This window comes from Argentina anserina, chromosome 6 (assembly GCF_933775445.1).
Source record: "Argentina anserina chromosome 6, drPotAnse1.1, whole genome shotgun sequence".
NCBI lineage: Eukaryota > Viridiplantae > Streptophyta > Magnoliopsida > Rosales > Rosaceae > Argentina > Argentina anserina.
This window is the reverse complement of record NC_065877.1, coordinates 30,001,166-30,017,894: the sequence shown is the minus strand read 5'-3', so window position 1 is coordinate 30,017,894 and position 16,729 is coordinate 30,001,166. Positions and strand designations below refer to the sequence as shown.

General features: G+C 38.2%; 3 protein-coding genes across 3 annotated transcripts; 1 reads left to right on the top strand and 2 right to left on the bottom strand.

Annotated features, from left to right (window-relative positions):
• The first annotated feature begins 1,116 nt into the window (after nt 1–1,116).
• LOC126799795 (snRNA-activating protein complex subunit-like) lies at nt 1,117–8,222 on the top strand. The gene is made up of 17 exons (XM_050527058.1): nt 1,117–1,352; nt 1,441–1,499; nt 1,583–1,649; nt 2,265–2,320; nt 2,832–2,901; nt 2,987–3,042; nt 3,443–3,518; nt 3,604–3,659; nt 4,047–4,125; nt 4,202–4,257; nt 4,619–4,706; nt 5,267–5,385; nt 5,463–5,553; nt 6,073–6,168; nt 6,678–6,803; nt 6,889–7,149; nt 7,643–8,222. Exons 1-17 carry the CDS (start codon nt 1,197–1,199, stop codon nt 7,934–7,936), a joined length of 1,806 nt encoding a protein of 601 aa, XP_050383015.1. The 5' UTR covers nt 1,117–1,196; the 3' UTR covers nt 7,937–8,222.
• A 1,406-nt stretch (nt 8,223–9,628) lies between these two features.
• Nucleotides 9,629–10,933, bottom strand: LOC126797247 (NAC domain-containing protein 2-like). The gene has a single exon (XM_050523906.1). It carries the CDS (start codon nt 10,931–10,933, stop codon nt 9,629–9,631), a length of 1,305 nt encoding a protein of 434 aa, XP_050379863.1.
• Nucleotides 10,934–12,775: 1,842 nt separating this feature from the next.
• Nucleotides 12,776–15,858, bottom strand: LOC126799799 (oxygen-dependent coproporphyrinogen-III oxidase, chloroplastic). The gene is made up of 8 exons (XM_050527061.1): nt 15,243–15,858; nt 15,083–15,158; nt 14,574–14,668; nt 14,373–14,456; nt 13,644–13,731; nt 13,419–13,543; nt 13,223–13,321; nt 12,776–13,116 (listed from the first exon to the last, which is right to left on the bottom strand). The coding sequence occupies exons 1-8, from the start codon at nt 15,768–15,770 to the stop codon at nt 13,048–13,050; spliced, it is 1,164 nt and encodes a 387-aa protein (XP_050383018.1). The 5' UTR covers nt 15,771–15,858; the 3' UTR covers nt 12,776–13,047.
• Nucleotides 15,859–16,729: the final 871 nt, after the last annotated feature.

Here is a 16,729-nt window from a genome sequence, read left to right as displayed (position 1 = left end):
CGATCAAGATATATCATTCAAATCCCCAGACCCCAGTTAATAAGAAGGAAGAAACAATGTATGCAGATTGTAATGCAAAAGGAAGAGCAAGAAGTGATTGAAAGAAAGCAGTAAGAGGGAGTGACTAATCCAAAGAGTCCAAACCATACACCTTCTGCAGATTGTGTGGTTTGCAGGGTTCAATATTGTCTCCAAAGTCTATGTAGACCAGGGCATGAGTAGTCATGTGCTTGTGGTTTATGGACATATGCTTTTGGAACTCTAACAACTGCTCATGTAGCATTTCTCTTTGAGAGGTTTCTTTTAAAGTTACTTGCAACTTTTGACTCCCCCCACTTTAGCCACCCGGTGAAGTTCGGGTACGAGGTTTTCCACAAAAGGCCTCGGCATTAGTGTGTGTGGTATGAATCTTTATAACCCAATGATGACTCTTCATCTTTTTCAATGTGAGATTCCAAATGACTCAAATCTAAACCAATCAATTTCCAACAATCTCCACATTGTTGGGATTCGAGTCATCACTAATTGTCTCACGATCCCAATAGCTCCACCTCGACCACAAACATCAATCCAAATCCAAATCTTGTGACCCCAATTCAAATGGGAGCTCCACCAAATTCGATCGTATGAGACATCAAATCTCAGGCGTAACTCGAGCTTTGATACCAATTGTTGTGTGGAAGCGACCAACAATCCCACACACACGGGTCTAATAATGACGATACTTCCTCCACTTTAGCCACATGGTGAAGTTGATGTATAAGGTTTTCCACAAAAGGCTTAGGCATTAGTGGGTATGGTATCAATCTTTATAACCCAATGATGACTCTTCATTTTTTTTTTCTAATGTGAGATTACAAATGACTTAAATCTAAGCCAATTAATTTCAAACAAAACTGACATCTTCATCATGAATTTGATTTACATATTGTGTATGTCACCCTATAAAATGATTCAGAGAAAAAGCAAAATCCTTCAAATTTCAAAAAGGATATATTTTTCCGACGACATGTCGTATCCAGAAGATTATATAGCTGGCAATTTCCACCGTTAAAAACCCAAACTTTTGCAGACGCTTTCCCTGCGGCTGAGCGCCAAAACCCAACACTCCTCTCTCTCCTCCCAAACAAACCCTATTCTTGTATCTCCTCAAAATCGATTTCTCCAACCAAAAATCAAATCTTTATCTTTGATTGATGGAAGAAGACTATGCCGAAGACGCTCATATCTTCGGCGATGGTGGTGAGGAGGAGCTCTCCGTGCCGAGAGGTGGGCCCCTCTACGTTGAGAATCTCACCGGCCCTCTCACCAGTGTCCCTCTCTTCCTGTCTTCAATCCTCCAAGAGCTTCAGGTCTCCTGCTTCCCTTGACTTTCTTCCACATTGCTCTTCTTTTCAATCCGAAGGACTCAATTTTAAATAAAAAGTTTGAACTTTTCAGGATTTGGAGGTGGAATTGGCTTCAGGTTCATCCCGGGTTTTCGACGAGGAAGATATCTCGTGAGCAGTTTGTGTTTAATTTGAGTTTTAAACTGGCGTGTGTTTTCGGGGTTTTCGTAGTGATTTAGTGTTGTGGTGTGTAGGGTGGATGAGCTTAGGATCATGACTGACGAAGAGTTGGTGGAAATGGCTATTAAGGAAGTCTTGAAGGTAATGCCATGTTCATCCTTATAAGATAAGATATGATGCTTTGAGAAGCTATGTAGCACCGACACTTCTAAGGTTGGAGTGTCGAAGTGTCCGACACTTCCCGACACTCCGACACGGCCCGACACTTCCCGACACCGTGTCCGACACTCCACGTGGCGTGTCATCAATATTGATTTTTTTGACACTTTCCCGACACTTTGACCGACACGCCACATCATAATTCTGATATGTCATGTCATCATTTTAGATTATAAAAAATAGAAAAATGAAAATTAAACAGAAAAAAACCCAAATTTTGTTTCAGTCCTATTGTTTTCCCTTTCTTCTTTTCTTAGATTTATTTATTTTTGAATTGTTATGCAATGGAATGAACTTGAAACTTTAATTTGACATTATTTCATGTATTATATATTTTTTTATACATTAATAAATATATTAAATTTTATATAAATTGCCGTGTCGACGCCGTGTCAGGATCTATGTTTTTTAGATTTGCCGTGTCGCGGTGTCGCGCCGTGTCGGTGTCGTAGTGTCAGTGTCGGTGTCGGTGCTACATAGTTGAGAAGTAATTCTGCTATGCTTTTGTTTGCAATTTTATGATCAGGTTGATTGCAGGATGATGAATGTGTTTCCAATCCATCTTCTGTTCCAGAGGAGCCCTCCGGTGAAAGGTCTGTTGTATCTATTCTTCAACCCAAATTTTTATATTTGTCTTTACTTTACCAGCTGATTGGGCATTGAAGTAGACTTGCGTTCATCAAAGACCTCAGCTGCACGAAACTCGAGTGGAACTTGTTGTAATAGATGTTGACTGTGAAAGAAGTTCGTAACAGTGATCTATACATTATGTTTGAACGATTTTCCTAGGAATACTTTAGGTTCATGTGGTTAATGGATTTTTATGCTTTTTTTCAATTATTTATCTATGCTGTCACTCTTGCATTTGTTTTTTGTCATGGTAGTGACCATTTTTCTGTTATTCTTTTTCTTCCAATTCAAATTAATATAGTGGAGATACTCTGTATATATTGAAAACCAGTCTTTACATGCCTGCTGCATGTATCTTATAGTAGCCTTAGTTTCTGTTTCTACTTTGAACAAGTATCCTTTATTTGTTTAATATTCTATATTTCACATGCATTTATACTTACTATCATTTGATTTTTTTTATAAACAATTCAGGATAGCAGAAGATCCTCAGACATCAGATCATAAAACTTGTAATGAGCAATCAAGAAAAAAAGGAATGAAGGTAATAATCATACTCTTAAGACAAAAGTAAGATTTCTATATTATTACTGTGTCAGCTGTGAGTATTAATTTGTTGGTGATTGTAGGATAATGAAGATTCTTCCAAACTTCCATCTATTCCAGAGGAACCCTCTTATGAAAGGTAAAGTCACATCAATACTTGCTTTACCTTAAAATTTCTACACATGGTACCTAGTGTCATTGTAGATTCATCAAAGTTCATATTAGTCTATGACACCAATTATGTGTTTTCTGAATTCTTGCACATCACCTTTTCTATTTCTCTGCATTTGTTCTCTTGTTCAACAGTGATTATGAGAATTGTTCAAAGCATACCCTCAACTTTTTCTTGCACTTCGAATCAAAAATTTTGTGGTTTTAATTGGTAGGGTTAAATAGAAATTTGCATGTCTTGTAACTGTCTTTTAGTGCTATAGTCACTATGTTGAGTTTTGTCTACATGCTTGTTTTGCTTGTATTGTCTGCAAATGTTTCAAATGCTTTCATCTCTGTTGACTGCCTTCTGTATACACCATATTCAGGGGAAGCGACAATCCTGAGACATCAGATGTAAAATATTATAAAACGTATTCAAGGAGAAGGAGACGAATATTGAAGGTAAATAGTCATGCTTATGAGTTACGAAAGATCCTCTACTTCTCTGTGTTCCATTGATGCATATGCAAGTTATGTGCAATTGTAGGACGATGAAGATGCTCTGAATGCTTTGCCAATATCAGAAAAGCCCTTCAAGGAAAGGTTAGCCATATTATTACTTGTTTCAACAAAATATCTATATTCTACTAATTTTATCATTGCAGGGCCATCAGGGTATCTCGTATTACGTTTACCTAGTATACATCGTTCTAGATTGTTATCTATTTACATTTGTTCCCTTGTCATTGTATATAATGATTCTGACATTTGCGCAAAGTGATTTCCTTGAGTATTTGTTAATGTCAATTTCCACTTCTCTCGACAATTCTAGACAGCATTTACCTAATTCAATTATATGTCCTGTTATAAATCTCTGGTCCACTTTGTACAAGCATTCTCTATTTGCTTTAATCATTCAATCTACCATGTGGATTTAAAAATGATTTCAATATTATATTATTAATCATTTTAGTTGTGAATCAAATGTAGGACAGCAGATAATCCTTATAAATCAAGTATTGTGTCATGCAAAGGAAAAGAAGTGAAGGACAATAATTTTGCTATTAAGGTAAGATTTCTTACTATATCTTTCGTATCTCCTTGTCTACTGCTAAAATGCTAGTCTAAGCTGTTGGTGATGGCAGGATGATGAAGATGCCCCAAATCTTTTGTCTATTCCAGAAGAGCCCTCTAATGAAAGGTGGGTCACATCAATACATGTTTGACGAATTGTGCGAGGAATTTTTCTCGTGGCATTTATTTTATATCATTGTTCATCATAGCAGGATAATATAGGTAGTGAGTTCTCTGTCCGAATTATATATATTTGCATTATGTGTATCATGTCCTGGTACCCAATCATTATTACAATGGTTCCAATTGATTGTTTTGCCTTGGTGGTTTTAACTTTTAACAGTAGAAAAAATTCGTTGATTTTAGCCCACTATTTACCTGGCTCTAGCAGCTGTTTTATGTAGCTTTTGTAGACAAATATAATCTTTGCTTCTGTTATATGAATTTCCAATTGTATTACTATTAATAATGGAATTACATCAATTCAGGAGATCGGATGATCCTGACACGTCATCTCTTAGTGTAAGGAAATCAAGGAAAAGAAAAGGTATGAAGGCAAATAGTCACGCTATTGAGGTGAGACATCTTTCACTTCTCCATGCTGCTAATGCCTTTGTCCAAGTTTTAGGTGTAGCTGACGTTATCGTCTTCACTTTCAACTGTCTGTACTTGGATATGTCCATTGCAAATTGTGGCTTCACAGTGCTTTGAAACTTTTTGTGTAGGTCTGTAGTGTCTCTGTTTTATCTTGTGGTGAACCAAATCAGTGCAAGTGTATCTGGCTAGCAAGGGAAAAAGTGATCTGGGAATTGTATTTGCATATAAGTTTTTGTTCATCACACTAAACAAATTTATCACTCCACTCATTTCCCCTACCTATATCTCAAATTCCCCAAGACCCTCCTTATCCGCCACCATACTTATGTCCACTGTGGTACATGCTTTGGTTTTTGTTATTCAAAATACAAAGTTGAGAAGAACCGTAGCTATATTGAGCAAAAATTTACTTGCAAATATAAACTCCCAAATGTTTTCCAATTACATACCCTAATATGTGTCTTGCAACTTAGGATTTTTATTGTGGCATTATTCATTCCATTATTCTTGCTTATGTTTAATTCTATTTCACATTCCAGAGAAATGATAGGGAGAAGAAGGCTTTTTGGTCACAAATTGAGAAGAAGGTTGAGTACATCAAAAAAATTAAAGAAAAGCAGGATGAGGATAAAGCAGCGGTGACACTGCATTCATTCAAGTTAGTTCAATATTTACGGAACTTTCTCAATCATCTATCTGTTTATTTGAACTTATTGTTTCTTTATTGTGATGCAGCCGTAGTGTGAAAATTAAGGGCCGTGCCAGTGCATCCTCGGGGAAAGTTGAAAGGATGAAACCCCTCAGATCTGCCAGTTCAGCAGTTAAGGTGTGAATAGATAATAGCTCTGTTTGCTATTCCATATTCACCATTATACTATAAGAAAGCTTCAACTTTTGCCTGTCTTTTAATGCATGCATTTTTGAAAGTTGAAACATATTGTTTTCAAATCTGTGCATTCACTTCTGATGGTGTTGACCTTTTCGTTCATGACAATCAGAAGATTTTATCACACAGTGGCATTGACTGTTTTATGAGCAGCTGATATATGTTTGCCTTGCAGAAGGCAACAGCTTGTACAGATAAAAAAAATTACCAGAAAAAACATCAAAAGATAAAATTATGAAATTAGGGCACATGTAATGATGAATATCAGCTTAATGACTTAGGTAGATTTTATGCAGACTTGTAATGTCTGGTCATTTTGATGAACATATAACCTTGGCAGCTTGGCCTTTATCAATTTCTTTGGTTTCTGATGTACATGAAGTTGCATATGATTTGTGTACCCGACTCCTGAGATGGTTGGCCATCCTTTTTTAAATTTTTCCGCCTGATGAAACACAGGTAAAGTTATCCAGCATTCAGGGTTGCATGCCTGTACACCATCCAGAAGTTGCTCTTTCAATTGAGGTTTATCATAATGTGCGAAGCTGGGTCAAGGTATCTTATCTTTTCTGTTTTCCTGCTGAAGCAATATCTTTCAAGTAGTGGATCTTACTAGTCAAGATGATAATTGTTTGCAATTTTTTTTGGGACAATCTTGCATTTTCTTTGGCTGCTGTTATATTTTTTGGGGTATCTGTGTTCAAATGCAACTATATAGCATATGATTGTTAACAGAAAAATTAAATAGACTTGCCCAAATTTATCGAATTCAAACTTGTACTAACTCCAAAAAAATATCCATGCTCAATTTTGGCTGGCTGAAGATCTTTCATTCTTAACGTCTTAACTCGGAATATCATGGACTGTAATTTGAAGGGAAAGCTCACTGGAGTAAATCCTCAAAAACAACGGATAAATCCTCATATGATATAGAACTTGTGATATCTCAAATAGTAGGGTAAAACTTAAAAAAAAGAAGCAATTTCACGATATTCACTCTATTTTTTTCTTCCCATATTTTCTGTTCAAATCTCTGTTGTTTCTGATACTAGTTTTGCTTGCAGACCCAAGAATTCTTGGTCCTAGGACAACAAACCTTGACGGAGTTGAGGGATAAGATATATTGTTCAACAGACAAGGTGATGGAAAAAGATGGCCAGCACAATCGTTCAGGATATTTCCTCATAGAAGTAAGAAGTTGTAATCAATTGATGTTTAATTCTAAATGAAGATGGTCTTTCTATGTAATCCTCATAAATTGTTTATTGTATGTAGGATACATTCTACAATGATCTGAGGGATCCTTCTGCAATAGATTATAGTGAATCTGTATTTGATTGGCTTAGAAATTCCAGAGATGATGCTTTAAAAAAATGGGAGTGTATTTTAGCTGGAAAAATGCAAAAGAAGGAAAAAGCAGTTGTAGGCGACATAACTGGCTCAAAATTGCCTCGCTTCCAAGCTGCTGACATGCACAAGACACAGTTTTGCGACTTGAAGTTTCAAGTTGGTGCTGGATATCTTTACTGTCACCAGGTACACCCGCTTGTCTTTTATGCCCTATATACTGTCCCTCTCTTATGGTGATCTCATGAAGTGTTCAAGAGACTGGAAATATATTAACATTTTATTCTTTGAAGCTAACAGTATAAAAATGTACAATTTTAGATTGTTGGGAAATACAACGCTACCTACTTGTACTACTATTGTTTGGTTTATTGCATTGCCTATGTTCCTTGGGGAATGCAGGCATAAATAAGGGAAGCAAAAATAAAGGTCGTAGACCAACCAACATTTGAAATGACATCAGTAATAAGATAATGAATATAACCAGTCTGAGAATGGATAATACTAAAGTTACTGACATTAAGAATACTGACCATGGTTGATTGCATCTTTAACCGGGTGGCAACGACAGAACAATGATTAATGCCTATTTTCTTATACCACAATTTTTAGCCACTTGTGTTTATGTTCTATCCATGTGGCTATATTATTAATTGATTTGGGTTTGTTTACTTGAGATCAGGGTGACTGCAGACACACAATTGTGATTAGAGATATGAGGTTGCTTCATCCAGAGGATATACAAAACAGGGCAGTTTATCCAATACTCTTATTCCAAGTGAAGCTACAGGAACAGAAATGTAAAGTGTGTAGGATATATAGAGCTACAAAGATGACTGTCAATGACAAATGGGCTCCAGAGAATCCCTGCTACTTTTGTGATAATTGCTACTTCCTTCTTCACTATACGAAAGATGGATCCCTGCAGTATCAGGACTTCGAGGTGCATGATTATCACCATGATCAACCACATTGATATTCTTGTAGAATTTTCCCTAACCCATATTGATAAATCATAGTTTCTCGCTGTTGTGGAAAATGTTTCATAATAGTGTTATCATCATCAAGCAATTCCAAAGAATGGCTGGATGAGAACCATGGATCCTCAGTTTTCAGCTAATTAGTCATTACTTTATGTTAGACTCAGATTCTTAAAATCACATTGTACAGTTGGTCTATTAAGACTGAGGATGTCACAAAAAGCATCCTTGGATGTAATATGTAATATGATAACCATTACTGCTAATTTTCTAAGAGTCCACCCTTTACAAGGGAACCGGCCCTACGATATTCTGGTTTTCCCTGTTCAGCAAGGAAAGAACCCCAGGAAAGAGAGAATTTAAGAAAATAAGAATCTCTTTAGGAAACATAATTAGCAAAGTTTATTTTCCTTGGGACATAATGTTATCTGGTTGAACTAGGAATCTAAGGAAAGAGCATTATATATATTGCCCGCAACAGAGGAGATAAGCAGCTGAACTCAAAACTTGCTTACAAAATATGAATGACTGCATGATACAGCAAAGAAACACCCTCTTTGCAAACAAAGAGAAGAAGATGGTTACAAGAGACTCCATGGTCTGTCCCAAACCTCGCCATCTAGATGTCGACATGTTCCTCGGAAAAGGCTCCTTTACAGAAGAAATAGTCTCGCCAAATCCATATATCAATGGATCACCACCATGCAGAGTTGCTAACCCATTAATTCAGGATGCTCGATTTCAGGATGACAAGCACGCTACAATGCCACCACTAATTTCACCAATCCCTCCTCCTCGGGCCAGATTTGGGAGCAAACCAACTGTGAGGATCGTGGGGTTTAATTGCGGTTAATTTACTTACCCTGATGCTAGCTAGAATTCTAGATAAAATTTTTGTTTCTTTTTTCTTCTTGGTCCTAATTAGTGGAGGCTTGGAGTTTAACACCTGCCATCATCTGTTCCATAATGAGAAGCAAACCACAGCAACTACATGTATTGTTATTGAGACTGGTAACTAGTTTTGGATCGGGTTGCAAACTTGCAGGTGCTTTTAGAATTCTTATTTTTATAGCTTTTTTCCAGCAACAATAAAATTTCACCTTCTGATGTTTCTTACACGACCAGTATCTTATATAACGAAGCATACACCATTAGTCCATTACACATAGACCGTCCTCTAAACTTTTCCTAAATCTCATGAAATGTAAGAATACTAAAATATGAAAGATTGAATGTCTATAATCAGGCGAATATTGGTTAGATATTGTATTTGAATGGTGAAGAATATCAAAACTGAAAGAAAGGGAAATTCACAGTATAACCAATATATTGCAGTTAACATAAAATATTGGGACTGGTCGTCCATTGAAACCTTAGTTCATGCTGTCTTCCCCGATTTTCCCTCAACCACTTAAGACTTTCTTCATGACAAATTAATGCATATATTGAAAATGTGTATTGCAGATGAGGAAAAATGTACAATGATTTTCTCTAAAGGAGATGACATATTTCTTTAACGAGGGCTGGAACCCAGTCTAGCTGGGGGGTTAGGCCCTCACACCCATACATTAGTTGAAAATACAATTAGGGGGGGGGGGGGGGGGGACTTAATTAATGCCTTAATCCCATGAAGTTACATGAATGAATCGATTCTCTTTGAGATCGATGTAAAAGAGAAAAGCTATAAACTAAACTGCTGCGTACTCGAAATTTGAATAACCAGCATTCCACTCTCCCAGTACTTCCATGGCAAATGGCTGCCCATCATTCGTTAGCTCTTCCGCGAAAGACATGAGCATTTCATCCAGCATAGAGTCACTGCAGATTCCTCCATACGGATCGACTTCCCCTAGGGCTTCAGCTCCCATTTGCTGCACCATATGATCATCACCGATTAAAGGGTCTGATTTCACCTCTGAAGGGAATCGGTGGAGTGCTTCATCCATCATCATAGAGTCACTGTAGTTCCCTCCATACAGATCGATTTCCCCTAGGGCTCCCATTTGCTGCACCATATGATCGTCACCATCGAATAAAGGGTATGGTTGCACCTCGGAAGCGAATCGTCGGTGTACTTCACCCAGCATAGAGTCACTGCAGTTCCCTCCATACAGAACGACTTCCCCTAGGGCTTCAGCTCCCATTAGCTGCATCATATGATCGTCACCGAAAAAAGGGTCTGGTTGCACCTCCAAAGCGAATCGTTGGAGTGCTTCAGCTTCTGATGAAGGAGAGTGATCATCTTCGGAGCATTCCAGTGTCTCTTCTAGTTGGGCTAAGAACGCATCCTCTTCTGATGGCGTTGGTAGCGGTACTGGCGTACTATCAACGGATGACATGGTTTCTCGTCGCTTTGCTTGTGGCCCAAGAAACTCTTCTTGCTCCGTATTCGAGTGCTCCCCATCGTCACAGGTGTAGGTGCTTTCAAGAACCTCTTCTTCTTCAAGTAGCTTTCTCTTCTTTTGGATCTTGGATTTGGGATCACCATTCTTTCGTAGCAAACAAAGAACATAGTCGTCCACCTTCTGTTTCTTGTCTCTGAGGGATCGATCAAGGTAGAACTCATACAAGATCCAACAACCGTGGTGCACAGATGCTTTATTCTCATAGCTAAATACTTTCTTTGAACCAACCACGTGACCAGTCTCAAGAGATTTCACTGGCTTGCCGATGTTCCCATGCCAGGTGCCGCTTCCAACGGTTCGGCGTATGCGTTTATCTGTGGAACTCATCTTCTTGTGTTGGGTGAAGAAGTAGAGATCCTTGTTGAGCCTCAAGTCGTTTGGTCTTTTGGACTTGTAGGCCTCCCATATCTCCCAAGGTTCTTGATGACCGTAAAGATCGCAATCGAACACCACTTTGTTTCTGCCCGGCACTCTCTCTCCACTTAACATCGGCTTGAGGTAGAAGAGAATTAGCTCGTCCTCCATGGGGCAAAACCTCTCACCAGGAAGTTGGTTTCCTCTGCTCTCCATTGAAAACGCTTGCTGCATGATTCTTGGTTTTGGAAAGGATTGTTTCAGGAAAGAAGAGATAGATGATGACGAACAACTAAAGTTCAACGATGGATTTATAGAAACAGTTACTGACTATCGCTAGCTTCAGTTTGGGGACAGAATGATCGTGAGGTTTTTGGCTATGAAGATACCGTACGCATTTGGTCCCATTTTATAGAACTGAAAACTAGGCTAGGGTTACCTACACAAACAGTGAGCCGATTGGATTTCCAAATCATAAATGGTTTCTGTTTCTAGGATATTCCCTCGAATACCTGTATATCTGATCAGAAAAAAAAATGGCCACTTGCATCTCGATATCGTAACACGCGTACGGCCGTACGTACTCCTGTTCCTTTTTGTACAAGACTTTGAGTAGGTTTGTTGGAATATAAATAAGTCCTCCAATCCTGACTGCTAAAATCACATATACGGTTGCTTTACAAATCAAGCAACTGAGCTAGCTCGCATCACCATTATATAACATGGCAGAGGGCCTCGTCCGGCAGCAGCTACTGTTTCCTTGCCTCGTTATGACAACCACAGCAAAGATATCAACGTTATCATAGATGAGATACTGTCACCCGGTTGAATCCTTGTTACGATTTCGAACTTTCTGCAAGTCATGGCGTGCTTTAATCTCAGAACCTTATTTTGTTAAGAAGCACCTCGCACATGCAGTCACAGGTATATATACTTGAATCCCTTGTATATATACTTGTCCCAGAATCGTAGATCTCCAAGGTCGGGACTATCGTGATCATACTCGTCAGCAAGATGTTTTTGCGCGCAGAGGATGTTCCAGACCGGGCTATGAGTCTGCTTGGTTCTTGCAATGGCTATGATGATATTTATATATGAAATCCTAGTACTAGAGTGAGCAAGAAAGTACCGAAACATCCCATGGGTTCAATAAGGTTACATGGATTCGGTTATGATTCCACCTCTGAAGATTACAAGCTTCTATTGAAAGATCGCACTACTGTGGCTAAAAAAACCAAAATTGCTATATATTCCCTTATAAAAGGTTCATGGAGGTTTCTTGAAGAAGACTCCGAGTTTGTTAATTTGAGCGGGCAAGGGTGCTTTGTGAATGGGGGCACTGCATTGGCTAGATATATCAAAGTATAACTCTACTAGAATCGTATCCTAGCTTTAGGGTGCTTTGCTATTACACTTACACCATTAGTGTGAGAAGTATGCCGATGACAATATGGATGGTGGATGAATATGGGATCAATAAACCTTGGACTAAGCTACTGAACATTCCAACCGATAAAATTCCTTACATGATGTCTCTAAGGCCAGTGCAAATCATAGAGACTGGTGAAGTTTTGATGATTTCGGATGGAAAGGAGTTCGTGATATATAATCCCAAAGTAAACAAATGTAGGACTGTTTTTCGAATTCAGTCTCCCCCATATGCAGAAGTTCGAATTCAGTCTCCAGCCACACATGCAGAAGCAGTTGTGTACTTACAAACATTAGTCTCACCAGAATTTGATGGCTGAAACATCTGAAAGACCAATCTTTTGTCATCGATTTAGTTCCATTTTGTCCCGTGGACAAGAGATTCGAATATAGCAATTTATGATTATGATAAAGTTAAGTTGTGCCTACTATGTTCTTCCTTGAAGTTTTCCTGTGGTCCAATTTTCCTTTTCAATGTGTTTTCTTGATGTTCTTGACTTCTTGGGAATTCAAGAAAAATTTGTTCATATGGAGGATCATATAAGAAAAAATCCACCTTTAAAACTGTCAGAGGAATGTAGTAAAATCAATCTAGGTAGATAATCAATAGTATCCACATGTATAAATCAACAAGGTGGAATATGGATCGAGTGGAAATGTTTTGTTGCTCTTGATTTCTCCGCAAGAAGTTAGCAGATGTTAACCAATCTCGAGATTTATGCAATTACAGCTCAAGTCTTAAGAAAATGGCATTTCTGACATTATTCAAAACTTACATCACCTTGTACATGTATTACACTACTTTTGATGAACTTCTAATCCTCAACTAATTGAGAAACCAAAAGAAGAAGAAAAATGTGGGATGGAAAGTGATAAATGAAGTAGAAATCTCACAATGAAACAAAATAGACATCAGAACATTAAACCCATTCTTTTGGGTTGATGCAAGCATCTAATAGTTTCCATTCTTCGCTTCCCTCTTCCGGTTTCTGCATGCCAAACAGGATTTTCTCCGGTCAATAATAAGTGAAAACTTCAAATTGTTTCAGTACTACTGGAAATAGAGTATCATACAGAGAAATCCTGGAAGCTTACATGGTCGTATTCCCACCGAGCAGTCAGTGGAAGAGAGACAAGAATACTCTCAATTCGACCTCCTGTTTTTAGTCCAAAAGTCGTTCCACGATCATAAACCTTTTGTATACAAGAAAAAAAACTCAGTGGGACCTCATATACAAAATTATTGATGATATGAATTTTTTATCAACATCTTCAAGACTAGATTTCTTACCAAATTAAATTCCACATAACGCCCTCTTCGCAATTGCTGCCATGCCTTATGGTCCTCTGTAAATGGTGTATCCTTCCTTTTCTCTATAATTGGTACGTAGGCAGGGACCACAGAGTTTGCACATTCTGCAATTTACGGAAAGGTATGAAATGGTCAACTATAATAATGAAATAGTTACTGAAGAAATCGAAAAAGAAAGAACATTCTATGCTTGAAACTATTTACCAGTGGCAAAAGAAAGAAGCATCTCCTGATCGTAGTCATTTAGATCATCAAAAAATATTCCCCCAAGCCCTCTTCTCTCATCACGATGCTGCATACAGATATGATTAATTGATCATCAAGCATAAAACAATACGTCATCAGAAAAGTCTGGCATCTTAATTTAAGCAATCTCAAGTGCACAAGTACTTAACGGATCCATTCCATCACAATAGAAAACAAGGCAACATTTTTAGTGTAACGGATGCATATTGGTACATATTCAAGTTACCCCAGTAACCCCACTGATGAGTTAGCTCACCTAAAAACTATCCGAGGAAATGCATATCCCACTCTATCTTGTTTGTTCAAATTTTACAAAAGCACCATAAAGATGAAGATGTTAGCATCAAATGTAACACATCAAACAGACAATATATTCCTAGTTTCAGTATGTATGTTTCTGTGTCTATAAGGAAATTCTTAAAGGGTAAACCTCACTGGTTTGACAGGACTTAATCACAGAATCACAATTCAAGCAATTGCACTATGGACCAAAGTTCAGCAGACCAATTTATGATACCATAAAGTTTGCCAATAAGGAGTACCCAAAGGTGATCATCTGTTGTTTGGCAGCTATATACATGTTTAGTAGTTCCAAGACATTAAACAGATATTATCATTTAATTTTACTATGCGTGCATCAATTATACCATATTAGACCAATAATAGTGCAAGGTTTAATCAGAATACCTTGATATAGAAATAATCATCACACCATTTCTTGAACCGAGGATAGAAGGAAGGATCAAATTTGTCACACGCATTTTTCTGAACCTACAGAAGGCCAATATCACTCAACAGTAAGTTAAAGCCATAACATTTTTGTAAGATTAAGAAGTGGAGCTATAAGCACAAAACATCAAGAGCAAGCTCTGTTTTTGGAATACATACTGAATGAAAATGTTTAACATCCTCCTCAAAAATATAAGCAGGAGTCAAGTCTGTTCCACCTCCAAACCACCATTGCCTAGGTGCTCCAGGAGCATCTGCACAAGGTGAAACTTTAGCAGAGTCGAATATCTTTCCTTTTATATATTAGGTACATATACAACTGACGCAAAATTTCAGAATGGAACAAGAGCAAACGTATGCTTTGTCTTCACGAAACATGTAATTACCATAGTAATCTTAACCATTGTTTCGTATGTATCAACTGCTAGTATAACTATCATTAGTTACTAGTTACAACTTCAAATACATACAACTGTGACAATGTTCAATGTCAACCAACCATGTAAACAAAGTAACTAGAATCTGAACATTTCTCCTTTTCTTCTAGCATATTCCAAGTGAGTAAGCACAACATTCCTTCTCATCAGTACTCATTCTAACATTAACAATTAGGACATACAAGGATACAACTGGATTATATACTTGGTCAACAACCTTCATGATCATACCTGGTGGAGCATCAGTCTCGAAGTACCGATAATTGAAATGCAAAGTCGGCGCAAACGGGTTCTTCGGATGCAAAACCTGTAAACAATCATAACCACATTCCAATTAAACCAAAACTAACAGCCAAAAATATGCAGCATTTCTCAAAAATGAAGTAACTACCGAGCTAATTCCGGCGGCGAAGAACGGAACCGGGCCGGGTTTGTGATCAGTAGCGGCGCCTTTGGCAGCCCTATAAGCTTCAGGAGGCATGACTCCATAGACAACAGACACATTGACTCCAGCCTTCTCCCAAACGGCGCCGTCCTGCAGCACTCTACTGATCCCGCCTCCGCCTCCGGGCCTGGACCACACGTCCTCCTTGAAAGTCCCAACGCCGTCGGCGGCGGCGATGGCCGCGCAGACGGTGTCCTGCGCCTCCCTAATCATCTTCTCGAAGCGCGAGCGGACGGAGGTCGGGGACGAGGACTCGCGGAGGAAAGTCTCGGGCTTTTCGGTCTCCGGCGACTCCTTCTCGATGACGGCGCATCGGGGAGTGAAAGAGCGGCGGAGGCGCGTGGAGCGCGTGGGGGAGTGGAAAAAGGAGTGGGATTTGGGGAGGAGGAAGGAGGGGAGTTTTGGGGAGGGGGAGGGAGGTGGGGAGAGGAGGGTGAAGGAGGAGGAAGATGAGAGGGTGGCCGGCGGTGGCATTGTGGTGGATTTAGGGTTTTGGAGTTGGCTCTGTCACATTAGCTTAGAGAGCGAGAGAGAGGAAGAATGATAAGGCGCCCAGTCAAAAACAAGCAAGAGAGACTTTGACGTCCCATTGTATTATCCATTCCCAGATTTTATCAATACGGTGGGATTTTTACTGTTGGCTGTACAAGGAGAGTCAACGTTAAAATTCTGCTTCTTCCCGCCTCTCCTCTCTCTTATAAAAATGTTATCTCTCTTTTTTTTCTTAAAATTATTTCCTTTACCATATGAAAGATTTTTTTTTCCAGAGAAGCCTAAAACCTTATGATTTGATCGTGGTATGTAAAACTATAAAAGAGAATGAATGATAAGATGACGACATAAATAAACAATGGCGTCTTATTGTGCGGAAGTAAACAAAGTGGCACTATCAGTAGGTTAATTTACAGTTAATAATTCATGCATGACCTGCTATGATCTGAGAGCCCTAGTTAGTGTATATTTAGTTTTATGTTATGTTTTTGCAAATTTTAACAGATTTAATCGTAGTGCGTAATTTATTCAAAACATTAAAATGTTGTATTTTATTGATAAATTCACGCACACAAAATAAATAACTATTATCCTTGATTCAAATTATTACAGAGAAACATATTGCACTTCAAAATCATAATAGGGAAAAAAAAACCACTAAACCGACTCTCTAGATTCATATGCCATCGACCTAGTAAAATTTATTCAAAGCATAAAAATGGACTAAATCAGTTGATACCAATACGACAACCTTCCACAACACACTAGAAATGAGCGAACTTCAGAGCTTCAATCAGTTCAATGATTCACTTCTAGTCTTCTACGGTAATTTCATTGTTAAGTATTTTCTAATTATTTTATATCAGCAAAACAAAAAACTATAACTTTTTACGTTTGACATCTGCTTTGATAATTTACTTTTCTTTCCATAAGTTTACAGA

What these genes read in the sequence shown, in the direction of transcription:
- LOC126799795 (XM_050527058.1), top strand. Translation starts at nt 1,197, where the DNA reads ATGGAAGAAGACTATGCCGAAGACGCTCATATCTTCGGCGATGGTGGT. An exon ending in CAAATAGTCACGCTATTGAG is followed by an intron (nt 4,707 to 5,266) that starts GTGAGACATCTT and finishes TTCACATTCCAG; the next exon opens with AGAAATGATAGGGAGAAGAA. An exon ending in GTGACACTGCATTCATTCAA is followed by an intron (nt 5,386 to 5,462) that starts GTTAGTTCAATA and finishes ATTGTGATGCAG; the next exon opens with CCGTAGTGTGAAAATTAAGG.
- LOC126797247 (XM_050523906.1), bottom strand. Translation starts at nt 10,933, where the DNA reads ATGCAGCAAGCGTTTTCAATGGAGAGCAGAGGAAACCAACTTCCTGGT.
- LOC126799799 (XM_050527061.1), bottom strand. Translation starts at nt 15,770, where the DNA reads ATGCCACCGCCGGCCACCCTCTCATCTTCCTCCTCCTTCACCCTCCTC. An exon ending in CGAGACTGATGCTCCACCAG is followed by an intron (nt 14,669 to 15,082) that starts GTATGATCATGA and finishes CACCTTGTGCAG; the next exon opens with ATGCTCCTGGAGCACCTAGG. An exon ending in GTTATGTGGAATTTAATTTG is followed by an intron (nt 13,322 to 13,418) that starts GTAAGAAATCTA and finishes TGTATACAAAAG; the next exon opens with GTTTATGATCGTGGAACGAC.